This window comes from Dreissena polymorpha, chromosome 8 (genome assembly GCF_020536995.1).
Source record: "Dreissena polymorpha isolate Duluth1 chromosome 8, UMN_Dpol_1.0, whole genome shotgun sequence".
NCBI lineage: Eukaryota > Metazoa > Mollusca > Bivalvia > Myida > Dreissenidae > Dreissena > Dreissena polymorpha.
Window position 1 is genome coordinate 66183009 of NC_068362.1, and position 17831 is coordinate 66200839.

A 17831-nucleotide genomic window follows, 5' to 3' on the forward strand; every position below is an offset into this window, starting at 1 on the left:
ATGCATGCCAAATATCAAGTTGCTATCTTCAAAATTTGACCTTTGACCTTGAAGGATGACCTTGGTCTTTCACCACTCAAAATGTGCAGCTCCATGAGATACACACACATGCCAAATATCAAGTTGCTAACTTCAATATATGCAAAAGTTATGGCCAAGGTTAAAGTTTTGGGACAGACACACACATACAATGACAGACAGACACACACATACAATGACAGACAGACACACACATTAAATGACAGACAGGCCAAAACCAATATACCCCGATCATTCAATCTGGAGGCATAAAAAGATTACAAACTACTTTCAATGTATTCATACCTCCACCATCCTTGCCCCATCTGTCACCTCCGGCAGGTTCACGTCTTATTGGAGGCCCATCATCTCGCCTCATAGGGGGTCTGTCGTCCCTCCTCATGGGCGGACCATCATCCCGTCTTGGAGGTCCATCATCGCGTCTTGGAGGTCCATCATCGCGTCTTGGAGGTCCATCATCGCGTTTGGGGGGTCCGTCGTCACGGCGCCACTTCTCATCGTCTTTCTCACGATCTCCGCCACGTCTCCATGTGTCACGTGAAGGTGTCCCTCCTGCCGAACCCCTCTCTACACGCTCTCTGTCCAGTCTGTAAACACAGGAAAAGTTTGTAAAATAAGGATCACAAGATAAACAATCCTCTAACCAACTATGGGACAACAAGATAAACAATCAATAAACAAACTATGGGACAACAAGATAAACAATCATTAAACCAACTATGGGACAACAAGATAACCAATCCTCTAAGCAACTATGAAATAAGATAAACAATCCTCTAACCAACTATAGGACAACAAGATAACCAATCCTCTAAGCAACTATGAAATAAGATAAACAATCCTCTAACCAACTATAGGACAACAAGATAAACAGTCCTCTAAGCAACTATGAAATAAGATAAACAATCCTCTAACCAACTATAGGACAACAAGATAAACAGTCCTCTAAGCAACTATGAAATAAGATAAACAATCCTCTAACCAACTATAGGACAACAAGATAACCAATCCTCTAAGCAACTATGAAATAAGATAAACAATCTTCAAACCAACTATGGGACAACAAGATAAACAGTCCTCTAAGCAACTATGAAATAAGATAAACAATCTTCAAACCAACTATAGGACAACAAGATAAACAGTCCTCTTACCAACTACATGTATGTTACAACAAGATAAACAACCCTCTAAGCAGCTATTCAAAGTCAACTAACTATCTTTTGGAAAAGATTTCAAATCCACAATCCAGCTATGAAGCAACAATATTAAACAATCCTCTTAACTTTAAATACTATTAGACAATACAATAACAAATACATTAACTATCTATGGGGCAATATCTATGGGACAATATATATGGGACAATACAATTCCAAATACACTAACTACACATGGGACAACAAGATTACAAATACACTAGTTAACTGCGGGACAACAATGTATCCAATAAATTAACTATCTATGGACAAGTCTTGAAGATTTCCAACCCACTATCTATGGACAACAAGATTTACAATACACTTAATATATGACAACAAGATTACAAATCTAACAACTATCTATTGACAACACAGTGCCAAATCCTATGACTATTTTCGGACATCAATATTCCAAATCAATAATCTTTAAGAAAACAGGATAAAAAATCCAATAACTATACATGCATATGAACAACAAGATACCAAAACCACTACCTATCTTAGGCCAACAATACATGTTTTCCAAATCCACTATCTATGGGACAACAGGATTATTTAAAGTCTCCATACCCACTATGGGACAACAAGATATCCAATAAACTTGTGGACAACAATATTTCATATCCATTTAGCAACTATGGAAAAACAAGGTTGCAAATTCATTAAAGAACCATTAAACAACAAGCTGCGAAATCCAATAACAACCCATTCGACAACAAGATTCCAAATTCACTTAAAAAATTATGTGACCAAAAGATCAATACTCTACTAACCAAGTATAGGACAACAAGAGCGCCTTTCACTAACCAACTATAGGACAACAAGATCACCCTTCACTAACCAACTATAGGACAACAAGATCACCCTTCAATAAAAAACTATAGGACAACAAGATCACCCTTCACTAACCGACTATAGGACAACAAGATCACCCTTCACTAATTAACTATAGGACAACAAGATCACCCTTCACTAACCAACTCTAGGACAACAAGATCACCCTTCACTAACCAACTATAGGACAAGATCACCTTTCTCTAATTAACTATAGGACAACAAGATTGCCCTTCACTAACCATCTCTAGGACAACAAGATCATCCTTCACTAACTAACTATAGGACAACAAGATCGCCCTTCACTAATTAACTATAGGACAACAAGATCGCCCTTCACTAACCCAGACCTGCTCATCTCATCCTTGTCCAGTCGGATGTCCCGATTATCAAAGCGCCGATCGCGTGGTGGACCGGGTGGGGCAGACTCCCTGTCCCTCCAGGAATCTCGACCAGGCGGGCCTCTCTCATCTCTACCAAGCGGACCCCTTTCTTCTCGACCAGCCGGGCCCCTCTCCTCGCGCCCAGGTGGGCCTCTCTCATCCCTTGACGCTGTGCCCGTGGGTCGCCAGGCACCACCCTCACCTCGCTCTCCCTTTTTGTCGTCACGGAAACGATCACTGGATTGGGGAGGACCACTTTCATTTGGAACATCGTCTCTAAGGAATGAAATAAAAAATTTAAACGGTATACACTGTTTTTTTTACATTTGTTCGAATTAAAAACCAATTTTGAGGGATTTAACATAAATAAGATGATCAATAGGAACAAGAGATGTGTTTGTCAGAAACACATTGCCCCCTTTTGCGCCGCTTTGAAATAAAATTTCAATATATCATTTGGCAGGTTTAGAAATTACTTCCCTTGGATTGTATTTTTTTACTTTTAACCTTAAAGGATGACCTTGACCATGACCTTTCATCACTCAAAATGTGCAGCTTCATGAGATACACATGCATGCCAAATATCGAGTTGCTACATGTATCTTCAATATTTCAAAAGTTATCGCAAAACTTTACAGTAAGGTTAATGAGGCCAAAAACAATATGCCCCCGATCATTCGATCCGGGGCATAAAAATATTCATTTGTATAAAGTCACTCAATAAATGTTTCACTCTTGACATAATCATGTTTAAATAAACTACTTTAAAGAGTCACAAACTAGCTTTTTGATCATGTAGCCTGATATACAAAAACAATCTAAGATAGTTACACCAATGAAAGTTATATCATATTATACATCATTTGTTACATTGAATTATCTAGATAAAATTCGCTTTTCAAAACCAATACCATTCGGGTTGTTAGAATATATCATGATTTTTAAAAACAAAAACCATACTTTTAATACAACAATTTTGGTTGTTGAAAATATATAAAGGCTTTATACAACCAACATTAAACCAGAACAGCATTCGATTAATTGGAAGCATGTTCAGGTTTTATGCTGTTTGCTGCTCATTAGTATTTAAGCAGTCTCCGCCAAACATGGTCGGACCGACGGACATGTCCTGTAAAATTTTGTAAGGTCCGGCCTGTCGGTCTAATTTACAGGACCGATTGTCCGGTAAAAAAAAGAACGAAATTGTTGATTATTTATGTTTTTACGGCTCTGAAAGTTTTCCGCGGTATAAAAATAGCGATCGCGTCTTTCCGTTCCAACGCTCTACTCTACGGAATTTTTCGATGCACCTGATTGGTCCATTTTTTTGCGTCGTTACCATTTGACGAATGCTCGTCAGGAGGGTCTAAATCCATGACGGCCTAGTCGCTAATTAGTTTAATTATAAATCTGATTATTAAATGAAACAAATATCAATTTGTATGGACGTAATCGAGATAGTTATTAATAATTGTGATCATCTTCATTCGCAATGTCATGATCTTGACAGTCAATGTTCCTGCGTGAAAAAGGCTGGAGATCAATGATCTAAGCCGTCGTGGGTTTAGGCCGTATTGACCAGATTCCTCTCTGACATGCGCACTGACACTTAGCAACAAGAATCAACAAACGCTACCGCCGAGTTTGACTTTGAAAACTGTTTGAAAAATGTTTCTACGATATTACGAGGGAGCGACTCCCGGTGGAAAACGACCGGCACCACCTGAAAATGAAATGCTCCTAAAATCTTTTTGTACATAGTGCAATTATAATGATAAATGTGTTCAATAGTTTTCAGAACATGTTTCATAAAACTAAACAAGTACCATGTATGGCCGCTTTTCGTGTGATTGTATTAATATATTTATGTAGTTGGTAGGTCCTGTGAAAAAAGAGGAGGTCCTGTATTTTTTCCCAGTTTACAGGACCTACTGTCCTGTAAAAATTTGACTAGTTTGGCGGAGACTGTTTAAGGGTTGGTAATGATGGCTTTAAAACTTGAGTCTAGTGAGAAAGGTCTTACATTTGATTTTCTAAGGGACTATAAATGCCTCAATGTGTGTACCTGAGTGGTTAAGGGTTAATTTTGTATTTCTCCACCTGTCAACTTACTGAGTTTCATGATCCTTCTTCCAGCTGTCATGTTTCTCCATCTGCCAACTTACTGAGTTTCAGGTTCCTTCTTCCAACTGTAATGTTTCTCCACCTGCCTACTTACTGAGTTTCAGGATCCTTCTTCCAGCTGTCATGTTTCTCCACCTGCCTACTTACTGAGTTTCAGGATTCTTCTTCGAGCTGTCATGTTTCTCCACCTGCCTACTTACTGAGTTTCAGGATCCTTCCTCCAGCTGTCATGTTTCTCCACCTGCCTACTTACTGAGTTTCAGGATCCTTCTTCCAGCTGTCATGTTTCTCCACATGCCTTCTTACTGAGTTTCATGATCCTTCTACCAGCTGTCATGTTTCTCCACCTGCCTACTTACTGAGTTTCAGGATCCTTCTTCCAGCTGTCACGTTTCTCCACCTGCCTACTTACTGAGTTTCAGGATCCTTCTTCCAGCTGTCATGTTTCTCCACCTGCCTACTTACTGAGTTTCAGGATCCTTCTTCCAGCTGTCATGTTTCTCCACCTGCCTACTTACTGAGTTTCAGGATCCTTCTTCCAGCTGTCATGTTTCTCCACCTGCCTACTTACTGAGTTTCAGGATCCTTCTTCCAGCTGTCATGTTTCTCCACCTGCCTACTTACTGAGTATCAGGGTCCTTCTTCCAGCTGTCATGTTTCTCTTTCTCACGTTCCCGCCAGCTGGTAGCTCCGGCAGGGCGCCATGGTTGGTTGTCTGCGGGCTCTGATTTCGGTTCCTCTGTGGCGCCACCACCTCGCCTCCAGGTGCCTTCCTCCCGGGGAGCTGCAGGGGACGGGGCTGCACGCTCGGTCCGGCTGTGGGTATTAATTGTATATCTTGTAAATAAGCTTATGTTGTTGTTTGTTCAAGGGCTGCAAATGGCGCAAGTGCCAGATGCCATTGAAATAAACGCATGGTATCAAGAACAGTCTCAATTTTCAGCTTAGCAATGGGAATGTCAGTTAGTCCATGAACAATCTCATAGCTCAGTTATAGGAAGGGTTCACATAATCTTGCTCCACTTTATAACACATGGCTAAAACGATTCATGCTGACGAAAAGAAAAAGGTTTCACAGAACCTTGCCTTATAAAAAATGCTGGCCTTTAGTTTTCATTGCAATTACCCAAGGCACTCTAAATACATGGTTTTTATCAAAACTAAATTGAATTTTACTTTATCTATGACACTTTATAGTGTCAACTTGACTCCACACAGTTCAAATCCTCTCTCAGTACATGATATTCCCATACTTAAAAACCAAAAGAATGTTTTACCTTTTCACGTCTGTCTCCTTTCGCAGCTCATCACGTTTCTTTGCCTCACGTTCCTCAATCTCGCGTTCTCGCTGTCGTTTCTTTTCCTCAATCTCTTCGAGACGCTTGACTCTCTCTGCATACTCCTGCTCTTCCTGCTCTCGTTTCTCGCGCTCGGCACGCTCCTGCTCCTCACGCTCTGGAAATAGTACAAGCGTTTGAGCATTGCTCTTCGAAAACAGGGCTTAATGCATGTGCGTTAATTTGCGTTATAGATAAGCACATCCAGTCCGCAGATGCTTATAAGGGACAACACTTTCCTCCTAAAATGGATTAGTGTAAAGAATGACTCCCTTTCAACAAAAATTGCATAAATATGGACAGTGTCATCACTTATTTGCCTGCGCGGACTGGGATGATACTTTACTTGAATGCATTCAGCCTTAATGTCCCAGAAGGCTCAATGAGTAGGCAGATACATCAATGATGCAAAAAAATATAAAGTTGTAATCGTTCTAAACCTTGACTAGCAACTGTGCTGGCTAAAATATCACCTCCACAATAGACAACAGTGTTGCAAGAATGAAGAAAATAAGCAGGTGCCTACTAGCCAAAGGCCTCTTAGTTTCTAATGCAGGCCCCTGGACTTTTTTAGAGAACTTCCTATTTTCTGTTAAAGTTTTTTTTTAAGAACGATGGGATGGAAAACATGGCAAAAATGTTCTTTTCTAACCCCGCAAGAATAATTAATTTTATTTACATACAAAAGTAAAATTAATATCAAAATAATGTTATAATTGGCAAACAAAGGATTATATAAGCCATAAAAACAATGTTCAAATATTATATTCTTATAATTTTTGTTGTAAATACTATTTTTTTACTTTGTTGTTTTTTTCAGTACCATAACAGTGTCCCTTTAAAATCCTTATAAAACAACCTCCCTTATATAAATTACATTATTTGAGAAATGTTTTCCAGTCCTAAAGCGAGGGTTTTTACCCCTTTAGAAACACTTTGTAAAACTTGTGTCTTTACCGCGCTTCAGTTCCTCGTCGCGAGCCTTCTGTTCTGCTTCCTCTTTTTCCCTCGTCCATTTCTGGCGTCGCTCCTCTTTCCTCTGCTCCTTCCGTTCAGCGAGTCGCACCTTGCGCTCTTCCACTAGCTTCTTCTCAAATGCTGACAACTTCTCCTGTTCACACAAACGTCACAGATGGTGAAATAAGTACGGGAAATAAGTACGGGAAATATATGAGCCACACTCTGGGAAATATGGGCCTTATTCATGTTAAGTCTTAACCAGATCAGGGACATCTTCCACTTTTATTGAAATTTTTCTTTTTAATGAAGTCGTTTCTAAACGGAAATCATGTCTAGGCAGTGTCGTCCCTTATATCTTCATTGGAAAGGGATATCATTTATTGATTATGTTGATGTCTCTCTTTAAAGTGGTCATGCTAACCTTTAAAACTTAAGTTTTGTCACAAACTTGACAAAAGTTTTCAAAGCTAACTAATTGTATCATTTAAAGCAAAACAAAACATACAAGTTATTGTCTGCATTAATGCCTCATGTTTTAAAAAACAAAAAATACAATTCTGCATAACGGGTGCCACGCTCGGCTGCGGGTGCAGTTTTGAATAAATGAAAGCTTGTCAGATTTTTTTTTGAGGCCACAGTGACATTGACCTTTGACCTAGTGACCCAAAAATGGGTGTGGCATGTAGAACTCATCAAGGTGCAGCTACATATGAAGTTTCAAAGTTTTAGGTTGAAGCACTTTGATTTTAGAGCCAATGTTCAAAACCTTTACAAAATGTTAAGGTTTTAGCACAACGCGGACGACGACGGACACGACACGACGAGCTGGCTAAAACAATACCTCGGGTTTTCTCCAAGCCGAGCTAAAAACCACATATTTGGGCAACAAAAAGTATATCACAGCAATGACACCCTATATTTATGCACAAAAAGTATATCACAGCAACAACACACCATATTTGGGCAACACAAGTATAACACAGCATAAACACCACATATTTGGGCAACACAAGTATAACACATAATAACAAGAGGGCCATGATGGCCCTGTATTGCTCCACTGTTTTTTCTTTGCGAAAAAAACGTGTAATGCGCATGGGTTGAAATGTACTCAAGAATGTGACTTTCTCTTTCTATCCCTCGTCCCACTGGGCGCATAAAGTTGGAAGGGTGAGCATTTTTATATATGGAAAAAGTTACTACCGTGCTAACTAAACAGACAAAAAAGCCCGGGAATTGTTGCACAGGTCCTTTGCTTGTAACGTAGGTACATTTATCTCTCCAAAAGATATTGTCGTTCTTTCTATTTCACATATATTTAGATGCTGAAGATCAAATCTACGCATTTGATTTGAAACAGATTCACAAGACCCATAGGAATCAAAATGCCTTAACCCTTTACCAAACAACACATTTTGGACTTTCCCAATTTGAAAGAGGTTGCAGGCGTCAATTGAATTAAAATGGAATATGAAGGAAATGATCAGGTAGGGTAGAAATAATTGTGATAAAAAGAGAAATTGCTCATCAACCCACACATCCCTAAGACCAACAGGCCTGAGAATATTATGATAATCTAAAGATTATTTCTTTATATTTATAAATGTATTTAATTAAGTAATACATTTGACTTCTAAGATCAATTCATAACTTGTGTTAAGAAAATTATAAAATGGTCAGAAATAAATATGGATTGTTGAGCAATTGACAATCATTTCAACAATTCATGATCAGTCACTATTCACAAATGGAACAATGAATCATTAGTTATTAAAAAGCAGCATATACGATAGTTAAGAACATTGCACTTCATTAATTTCAACATCTTCTCTTGGATACAAAGTTTGAGTTTACCGTGCAGTATCATATATTGACTTTCCTTGAAATAATTATGTTCATGGAAGTTGTGTTTTTAAAATCAATAATATATTATTAAACTGGTTTTAACACTACAAAAAAGACATGAAATTAACATGTCATCCAAAATATTTTCATCCGGATATATGGTCACTTTCGACATATTTAAATAAAACCCGACTTTTTTCAGTTTATAAGAAAAACATTCATAACACATGTTCTTACTTCAATGCCTTTGAAAGCAGTCACCATCTGACCTAAAATGGCACTAAATGACAGGGTTTTATCTCATGTTTACAAGATGTTGATGTTGTTGGTCACAGCCAAACGGCCGCAGTAATCTCCACTGGTAAACGTCATATGTTCAGTTTTGTGACCCCCGGGGCCGGGTCAAATTTGAGCCCAGGGGAATAATTTGAACAAATTTGGTAGAGGACTATTAGATATCACTACATACCAAATTTAGTAGCCCTAGGCTCTATAATTAAGAACAAGAAGATTTTTAAAAGTTTGCACAAAATAGGCCTTATTTAAGCATATGTTCATTTTTGTGACCCCTGGGGCAAGGTCAAATTTGTTCCTAGGGGCATAATTTGAACAAACTAAGTAGAGAACTATTAGATGTCACTACCTACCAAATTTGGTAGAAATAGGCCCAATGGTTATGGACAAGTTTTTTATAGTTTGCACAAAATGGGCCCAATATAAGCATATGTTCAATTTTGTGACCCCTGGGGAACGGTCAAATTTGATCCCAGGGGCTTAATTTGAACAAACTTGGTAGAGGACAATAAGATGTCACTACATACCAAATTTTGTAGCCCTATGCCATACGGTTATGGACAAGATTTTTAAAGTTTGCACAAATAGGCCTTATATAAGCAAATTTTCAATGTTTTGACCCCCCGGGGCAGGGTATAATTTGAACAAACTTGGTAGAGGACTATAAGATGTCACTACATAGCAAATTAGGTAGCCCTAGGCCCAATGGTTACGGACAAGAATATTTTTAAAGTTTGCACAAAATAGGCCTTATATAAGCAAATTTTCAATTTTTTGACCCCCTAGGGCAGGGTCAAATTTGACCCCAGGGGCATAATTTGAACAAACTTGGTAGAGGACTATTAGATGTCACTACATACCAAATTTGGTAGCCCTAAGCCCAATGGTTATGGACGAGAAGATTTTTTAAGTTTACACAAAATAGGCCTTATATAAGCAAATGTTCAATTTTTTGACCTCCCGGGGCAGGGTCAAATTAGACCCCAGGGGCATAATTTGAACAAACTTGATAGAGGACAATAAGATGTCACTACATACAAAATTTGGTAGCCCTAGGCCCAATGGTTATGGACAAGAAGATTTTTAAAGTTTGCACAAAATAGGCCTTATATAAGCAAATTTTCAATTTTTTAACCCCCTGGGGCAGGGTCAAATTTGACCCCAGGGGCATAATTTGAACAAACTTGGTAGAGGACTATAAGATGTCACTACATAGCAAATTTGGTAGCCCTAGGCCCAATAGTTATGGAAAAGAAGATTTTTAAAGTTTGCACAAAATAGGCCTTATTTTAGCAAATTTTCAATTGTTTAACCCCCCGGGGCAGGGTCAAATTTGACACCAGGGGCATAATTTGAACAAACTTGGCAGAGGACTATAAGATGTCACTACATACCAAATTTGGTAGCCCTAGGCCCAATGTTTATGGACAAGAAGATTTTTAAAGCTTGCACAAAATAGGCCTTATATAAGCAAATTTTCAATTTTTTAACCCCCCGGGGCAGGGTCAAATTTGACCCCAGGGGCATAATTTGAACAAACTTGGTAGAGGACAATAAGATGTCACTACATACCAAATTTTGTAGCCCTATGCAATACGGTTATGGACAAGAAGATTTTTAAAGTTTGCACAAATAGGCCTTATATAAGCAAATTTTCAATGTTTTGACCCCCCGGGGCAGGGTAAAATTTAACCCCAGGGGCATAATTTGAACAAACTTGGTAGAGGACTATAAGATGTCACTACATAGTAAATTTGGTAGCCCTAGGCCCAATGGTTACGGACAAGAAGATTTTTAAAGTTTGCACAAAATAGGCCTTATATAAGCAAATTTTCGATTTTTTGACCCCCCGGGGCAGGGTCAAATTTGACCCCAGGGGCATAATTTGAACAAACTTGGTAGAGGACTATAAGATGTCAATACATACCAAATTTGGTAGCCCTAGGCCTAATGGTTATGGACAAGAAGATTTATAAAGTTTGCACAAAATAGGCCTTATATAAGCAAATTTTCAATGTTTTGACCCCCCGGGGCAGGGTAAAATTTAACCCCAGGGGCATAATTTGAACAAACTTGGTAGAGGACTATAAGATGTCACTACATAGCAAATTTGGTAGCCCTAGGCCCAATGGTTACGGACAAGAATATTTTTAAAGTTTGCACAAAATAGGCCTTATATAAGCAAATTTTCAATGTTTTGACCCCCCGGGGCAGGGTCAAATTTGACCCCAGGGGCATAATTTGAACAAACTTGGTAGAGGACTATAAGATGTCAATACATACCAAATTTGGTAGCCCTAGGCCTAATGGTTATGGACAAGAAGATTTATAAAGTTTGCACAAAATAGGCCTTATATAAGCAGATTTTCAATTTTTTGACCCCCCGGGGCAGGGTCAAATTTGACCCCAGGGGCATAATTTGAACAAATTTGAAAGAGGTTCACCACAGGAACATTCCTGAGAAATTTCATCAGATTTGGACGAGTAGTTTAGGACAAGAAGATGTTTAAAGAAAAAGTTAACGCACGGACGCACACACGGCGGACACAGGACCATCGAGCTAAAAACCACATATTTGGGCAACAAACGTATATCACAGCAACAACATCCCATATTTGGACAACACAAGCATAACACAGCATAAACACCATACAATTGGGCAACACAAGTATATCACACCTTGTACTGCTTCTTTCGTCTGTCCTTGAGCTGCACCAGGAAGTCTTGGGCGTCTTTCTTCATACGTAACATGCGGTCACGTGTTGTTATCTGCATCTCATGCTCTTCTTTTGCCTTCTGAATCTGTTAACAACAAAGTTCAGACCTGTTTACCCTACCAAATTCTTCTCAGTAGTATGGAGGGCATCTCTCAGTAGTTTTGGGCTGTTGTCAGTAGTTTTAAACTTTTCAATCATTTTGAGCATTAAAACACCATGACTGGGTCACATATCAGTTTAACGGTACATAAAGCATAAGATGAATCTACTTGCAAATAATTTAATCTGTTAAGTGATTTTTTTGCTTTATTTGTTACAGCCTGTGCCATTTGGATTGGGAAAATTATAGCATGATAAACTATGAAATTGGAAAAAAATAGCGCGATAAACCATGAAATTGAAAAAAAATAGCGCGATAAACCATGAAATTGGAAAAAAAATAGCGCGATAATCCATGAAATTGGGAAACATTTAGCATTAAAAATATGATAAGTAACAGAATTAAAATTGTTTTAAAGTGCATGTTTGAAAGCATTTTTATATTATAAAGTGCTGCTTAAATGTCTTCTTACAATGAAGACGATATTTAGTTAATATCCATCCACATGCATATTAAACTTGCAATAATCTATAGATTCTTAAATGCACCATTTGATCATAAGCTCTTTAAGAGTAGCTATTAATTTAGCATTTCAGTATTTTTTTAATTAAATATCATAAGGGGAAAACATAAACAAATATTGACAAACAACCTTTAGTGTTCTTGTTGTGTTAATGATGTATTAAATGGAGTTAAAATAATATATTTTATTTGTTTACCTTTCAATATCTTGCACTTGACAACCTCAGTTCAGTGATATTTCATTAAACTGTACAGCGTAACAAACATAATAAAGCAGAATATGAATATGAATCTGAGTAAACACAGATACACTAACATAAAAATCAAATCATGTTTGTCTCTTTCCTTTTTCGAACGATACTCATCTTATTATAATAAATGCTTTAACTTTGTGAGTAGACTGAACTCCAATATTCCAACACTCATTTCCGTGACGCACATTCACTGTGCAGATTTCTGATAAAAATGTGTTGCTGTTTTTTTTATCTCAAACGTAGTATTTTGCGTTTATTGACACAGGCATTACATTATTCCCTACTGACCATATGATATCCGTTGTTAATTTGAATGGTATTTATTATTTTCGCCGTTAATCGCAATTTCTCGTCTGCTTGCCACCATCGTGGACGTGTGTAAAAACAGGCGTTCTCAATCCCGATACATCGACTATCGTCGGTATTCTCCGCAATAGAGAGAGATGTGTATACTGGATAGCAACGTAAAATCGTATATATTCGGCTTAATTTGCGAACCAATACGTAAGTCAGTTGTCGTTCGGTGACTACTCGACAAGCTTGATCAGCACTCGTTCCCCGGGAGGCTTGAATTTTAACGTTTCTTTAATTACTATGCAAACGCCAAAATGATTATGATTGATAAATTACCCGCAAAGAACGAAAACATGCGAAAGTACGATTGAAAACTGAAAGGTGACAATTTTGATCGATGGATCCGTAGTTTTTCATTACAAATCAGTAGTGCGTAGTTTAGCCAAATAATCCGTAGTAACTACGGCGAATCCGTAGAAGTAAACAGGCCTGAAAGTTATGATGTTATAATTTATGTTTTACGGTAAATACAATAGTCGCAAAAACAAACACCACAGAAACCAAGGTTTGGGTTTGAGCAAAAGGGTTCTAATGCTTTATTGCTTTCTATTTATTGGTGTTAGTCTGAACAAGAAATATCTTTAAAAAAGATATACGGCGTTGATAGTTCAATGAATGAGATCAAGGATAGCGAATGTCTTTTTTCTGTGCAGTTCTTAGCTGCATCACACGCAGTACGGGATGTTACGCGGAGTTTTCGCGGCTTATTTTACATAATTACATATTGCTTGTCATAAACCTATAGATACAAAACAGAAAACCAAAAGAAGAATGGAAGTAAAATTAAAACATACGAGTCAACCAGCCACACGAGAAGTATCCGTATTTATAGGCGCGTTCTTCGAACAAACCTGTTTTAGTGGTTTGTCGGGCATTGCTATTTGATTCGATTATTAACAGTATCGATAATCATCGCGCTCATGCTTAATACATTGGTCAATATGGTGGAATAATTATTGTTAAATTAATCAAAAACAAGGGCTGTTTGTAAAACATGCATGCCCCCCATATGGGCTCTCCGTTGTAGTGACAGCCATTGTGTGAATATGTTTTTTGTCACCTTTGACCTAGTGACCTAAAAAGCAATAGGGGTCATCTGCGAGTCATGATTAATGCACCTATGAAGTTTCATGATCCTAGCCATAAGCATTCTTGAGTTATCATCCAGAAACCATTTTACTATTTCGGGTCACCGTGACCTTGACCTTTGACCTAGTGACCTGAAAATCAACAGGGGTCATCTGCCAGTCATGATCAATCTACCTATCAAGTTTCATGATCCTAGGCATAAGCGTTCTTCAGTTATCATTCGGAAACCATGTTACTATTTTGGGTCACCGTAACCTTGACCTTTGACCTAGTGACCTGAAAGTCAATAGGGGTCATCTGCGAGTCATGATTAATGTTCCTATGAAGTTTCATGATCCTAGGCATAAGTGTTCTTGAGTTATCATCCGGAAACCATTTTACTATTTCGGGTCACCATGACCTTGACCTTTGACCAAGTGACCTCAAAATCAATAGGGGTCATCTGCGAGTCATGATCAATGTACCTTTGAAGTTTCATGATTGTAGCCATAAGCCTTCTTGAGTTATCATCCGGAAACCATTTTACTATTTCGGGTCACCATGACCTTGACCTTTGACCTAGTGACCTGAAAATCAATAGGGGTCATCTGCGAGTCATGATCAATCTACCTATCAAGTTTCATGATCCTAGGAATTAGCGTTCTTTATCTATCATCCGGAAACCATTTAACTATTACGGGTCACTGTGAACTTGACCTTTGACCTAGTGACCTCAAAATCGATAGGGGTCATCTGCGAGTCATGATCAACGTACCTATGAAGTTTCATGATCCTAGGCATAAGCGTTCTTGAGTTATGATCCGGAAACCATTTTACTATTTTGGGTCACCGTGACCTTGACCTTTGACCTAGTGACCTGAAAATCAATAGGGGTCATCTGCCAGTCATTATTAATCTACCTATCAAGTTTCATGATCCTAGGCATAAGCGTTCTTGAGTTATCATCCGGAAACCATTTTACTATTTCGGGTCACTGTGACCTTGACCTTTGACCTAGTGACCTGAAAATCAATAGGGGTCATCTGCGAGTCCTGATCAATCTACCTATCAAGTCTCATGATCCTAGGCCTAAGGGTTCTTGAGTTATCATCCAGAAACCATCTGCTGGACGGACATATGGACATACAGATCCACATGAGCAAAACAATATACCCCCTCTTCTTCAAAGGGGGGCATAATAATATTTATCATTGTATTGTTGAAAACCCATTAAGAATCTACATATTTCTGGTCTAAAGAAAATTCCAGGTCACCTAGTTCACGGATAGCGTATTTATTATATAACTATTATTTTACTGGCCGCGAACTCCGGTGATGACCTGTATATAAACTCTGACATCCATACACTGGCCGCGAATTGACCCGGGTTGAAATGCAATGTATTAAAGTGAGGCCTCGCTTCCACTGCTCTTTATACTTTTACATGTTAACATGTTGACCAGAATATGGAAGTAAGTACTAAATATGAGAACATAGCCTTAAAATATAAACGCGTTGCGCTGGTAATTCTCTGAAAATAAAAGGTGTACGCACAAATTGATGTCGAGAATTGAGTGTAAAACTGTTCTATCTATTAAGCCTTTTCATTAGAAATAAAATTGTTTCATGCAGTAAAACAGTGTTACAAAGACGCGGATATGTTTCCAATGTTCTGGTGGAATACTCAAATCAGCCAATGGATTAAATGAAGTGTATTCATTCGTACCAAGCCGCGGGAAATTTTATTTGAATTTTATTGGACACTTACAAAGGTCAGGAGAGGTGAAAAGCTGGCTTAATACAGCTTACGCCGAAAAAAAAGACACAAGCTCAATCATTCACGTGTCTGGAAAGTGTATGCAAAATTACAGAAACGCTGATACTCAAACAATACATATAACAATTCTTTTTCCAAAATTAAAGTCATTTGATCTTAATGATGATAAAAATTCAGGTAAACTTTACAAGTCATGTTCCAAATTTGTTTAAAGCAGCCATGAAGAAATGTGCATGAAAATGGTACAGCTGTATAGAACCACATCTAAACACTCTGTGATCTAGCACAGGAAGTGTTTACCTCCTGAAAACCTTCGGGGCCTTTTTTCATGTCATAGATGAGGCGTTTAAAAGGCAGCATCGCTCAGAATAACTCCTTTAAATCAGGGAGTTTTTTACTGAAACTGTTCACCACATTACTTGTTGGCATCTCGGGAAAAAAACGCCACAAATATCAAAATAATATCTTCCCCTGAAATAAAGAGTAAGTGCCATATCCCCAATCAGAATAATGGGCCCAGTATAACAAACCTGAAGATGAGTTTTGAGTTTCCATATAGCATAGTATCGAGCATATTGGACAGATCATGAACAAATTCAAATCTCGGTATAATAATATTCATTGATTCTTCCTCAAACTCAGGTTTGCGTCAGACTTTAAACTCATGATCACAAACATTGGTGAATTAAGAAATAATATTTTTCTATCATGGTTTGTTGTCGAATAACCCACAGTAAGGAGTATAGATGCGTAGGAATTAAATCACGAGTGCGAAGCCCTCGTGGTTTAATTCCGACGCATCGGAACTCCATACCGTTGGTTATTACCGCAATAACCAACGGTGACCCGTCGATTATTTCTTAAATAACCCATGCTTGATTTCCTTCTTTGTCTATAGAAAACAAGTCACGTGCCGTGTTAGAATACCAATTTGAACATGATAGTAAATCTTGACCTAGTATCACAAGCATACTTAAGCCAAAATGTGACTTAACTTTGAATATTTTTTTTCTCAGAGGAGTTATAGCATCTTTCTTAATTTGGTGTTCACAGAATTAATTCCTTCATGGAGGGGTCTTACTAAAACCAGAGTTTTGGGAGAAATATGAGCATATTCCATTAGTTGAGATTTGAGATTGTTCTTGCTTTAACAGATATGCTCAAAACTGAGCTGAATAGCAACTCAAGTGTTATCATCTGAGTTTAGCTCACAAATTGAGAATTTTCATGAAACTAGACCCCGATCTCAAGCACTGAGGATGAACTTGAGTTGGAATATTGACTTAAATATGTGGGCGATACTAGGGGTTGGCCTCCTTACCCGTGATATTTCCTGGTTCTCCCAGAACTCCCTACTCCTCACACGTTCCTCGTCATATTCCTTCTCCAGTAGTGGGAGCTCCTTGGACCTCTTTGCACGTGCAAGGTGATCCACCTGAACACGCGCAAAACAAAAGTTATGTATGGATGGGCTTAATGCATGTGCGTTAAGTGTAAGATGTCAATAGATTGATATTAAAAATTAATTTATGAAAACAGGCACAATCTTTTATTTTTTTTCCAAGAAAATTCTTTCAATTCAAAATGCTAATAGAATTAATACAGGATTCCTAGGGAATTCAAAAAAATACAATTTTCCTTCCTATTGTTTCTGATTTCCATAATCAAAACTCTATCTTAAGATCATTTTAACTTGACCTCAAGACTGTTTGCATAATCATTTATCTTACAAATACTATCTTAATCATTTGTCACAGGACCACTTTTGTATTATTAATGAGGGCTGTTTCCATTCTTTGTAAAGGGGCATTAGCCTGTTCTTTTTGTAAAAGTATGAGATGCGAACTCTTCAAATCTGTGAAAACATAATGAGTTGCCAACTCATCAAATTTTTGAAAAAATGAGTTGCACACTTTTTTATGTTGTGAACATGTGATGCCTTAACATCTTGAAGTTGTGAAAATTTGAGCAGCAAATTTTTTTAAATTGTGACAATTTGAGTCACACACATCTCAAATTTTTTA

The 17831-nt window shown here is 37.9% G+C and overlaps 1 protein-coding gene across 4 annotated transcripts in view; it reads right to left on the bottom strand.

Moving 5' to 3' along the window:
• LOC127841737 (eukaryotic translation initiation factor 3 subunit A-like) overlaps window positions 1-17831 on the bottom strand; it is a 68055-nt gene that overhangs the window by 19636 nt on the left and 30588 nt on the right. For 3 of the 4 annotated variants that reach the window (XM_052370786.1, XM_052370785.1, XM_052370783.1), the window contains exons 15-21: window positions 17129-17242; window positions 11695-11817; window positions 6874-7027; window positions 5857-6034; window positions 5204-5395; window positions 2417-2731; window positions 325-626 (exon numbers count right to left, since the gene is read on the bottom strand). In XM_052370786.1, coding sequence (XP_052226746.1) covers window positions 325-626; window positions 2417-2731; window positions 5204-5395; window positions 5857-6034; window positions 6874-7027; window positions 11695-11817; window positions 17129-17242 — 1378 coding nt within the window. The remainder of the gene's footprint in view (window positions 1-324; window positions 627-2416; window positions 2732-5203; window positions 5396-5856; window positions 6035-6873; window positions 7028-11694; window positions 11818-17128; window positions 17243-17831) is intronic. The other variant, XM_052370784.1, reaches the window with a different exon arrangement.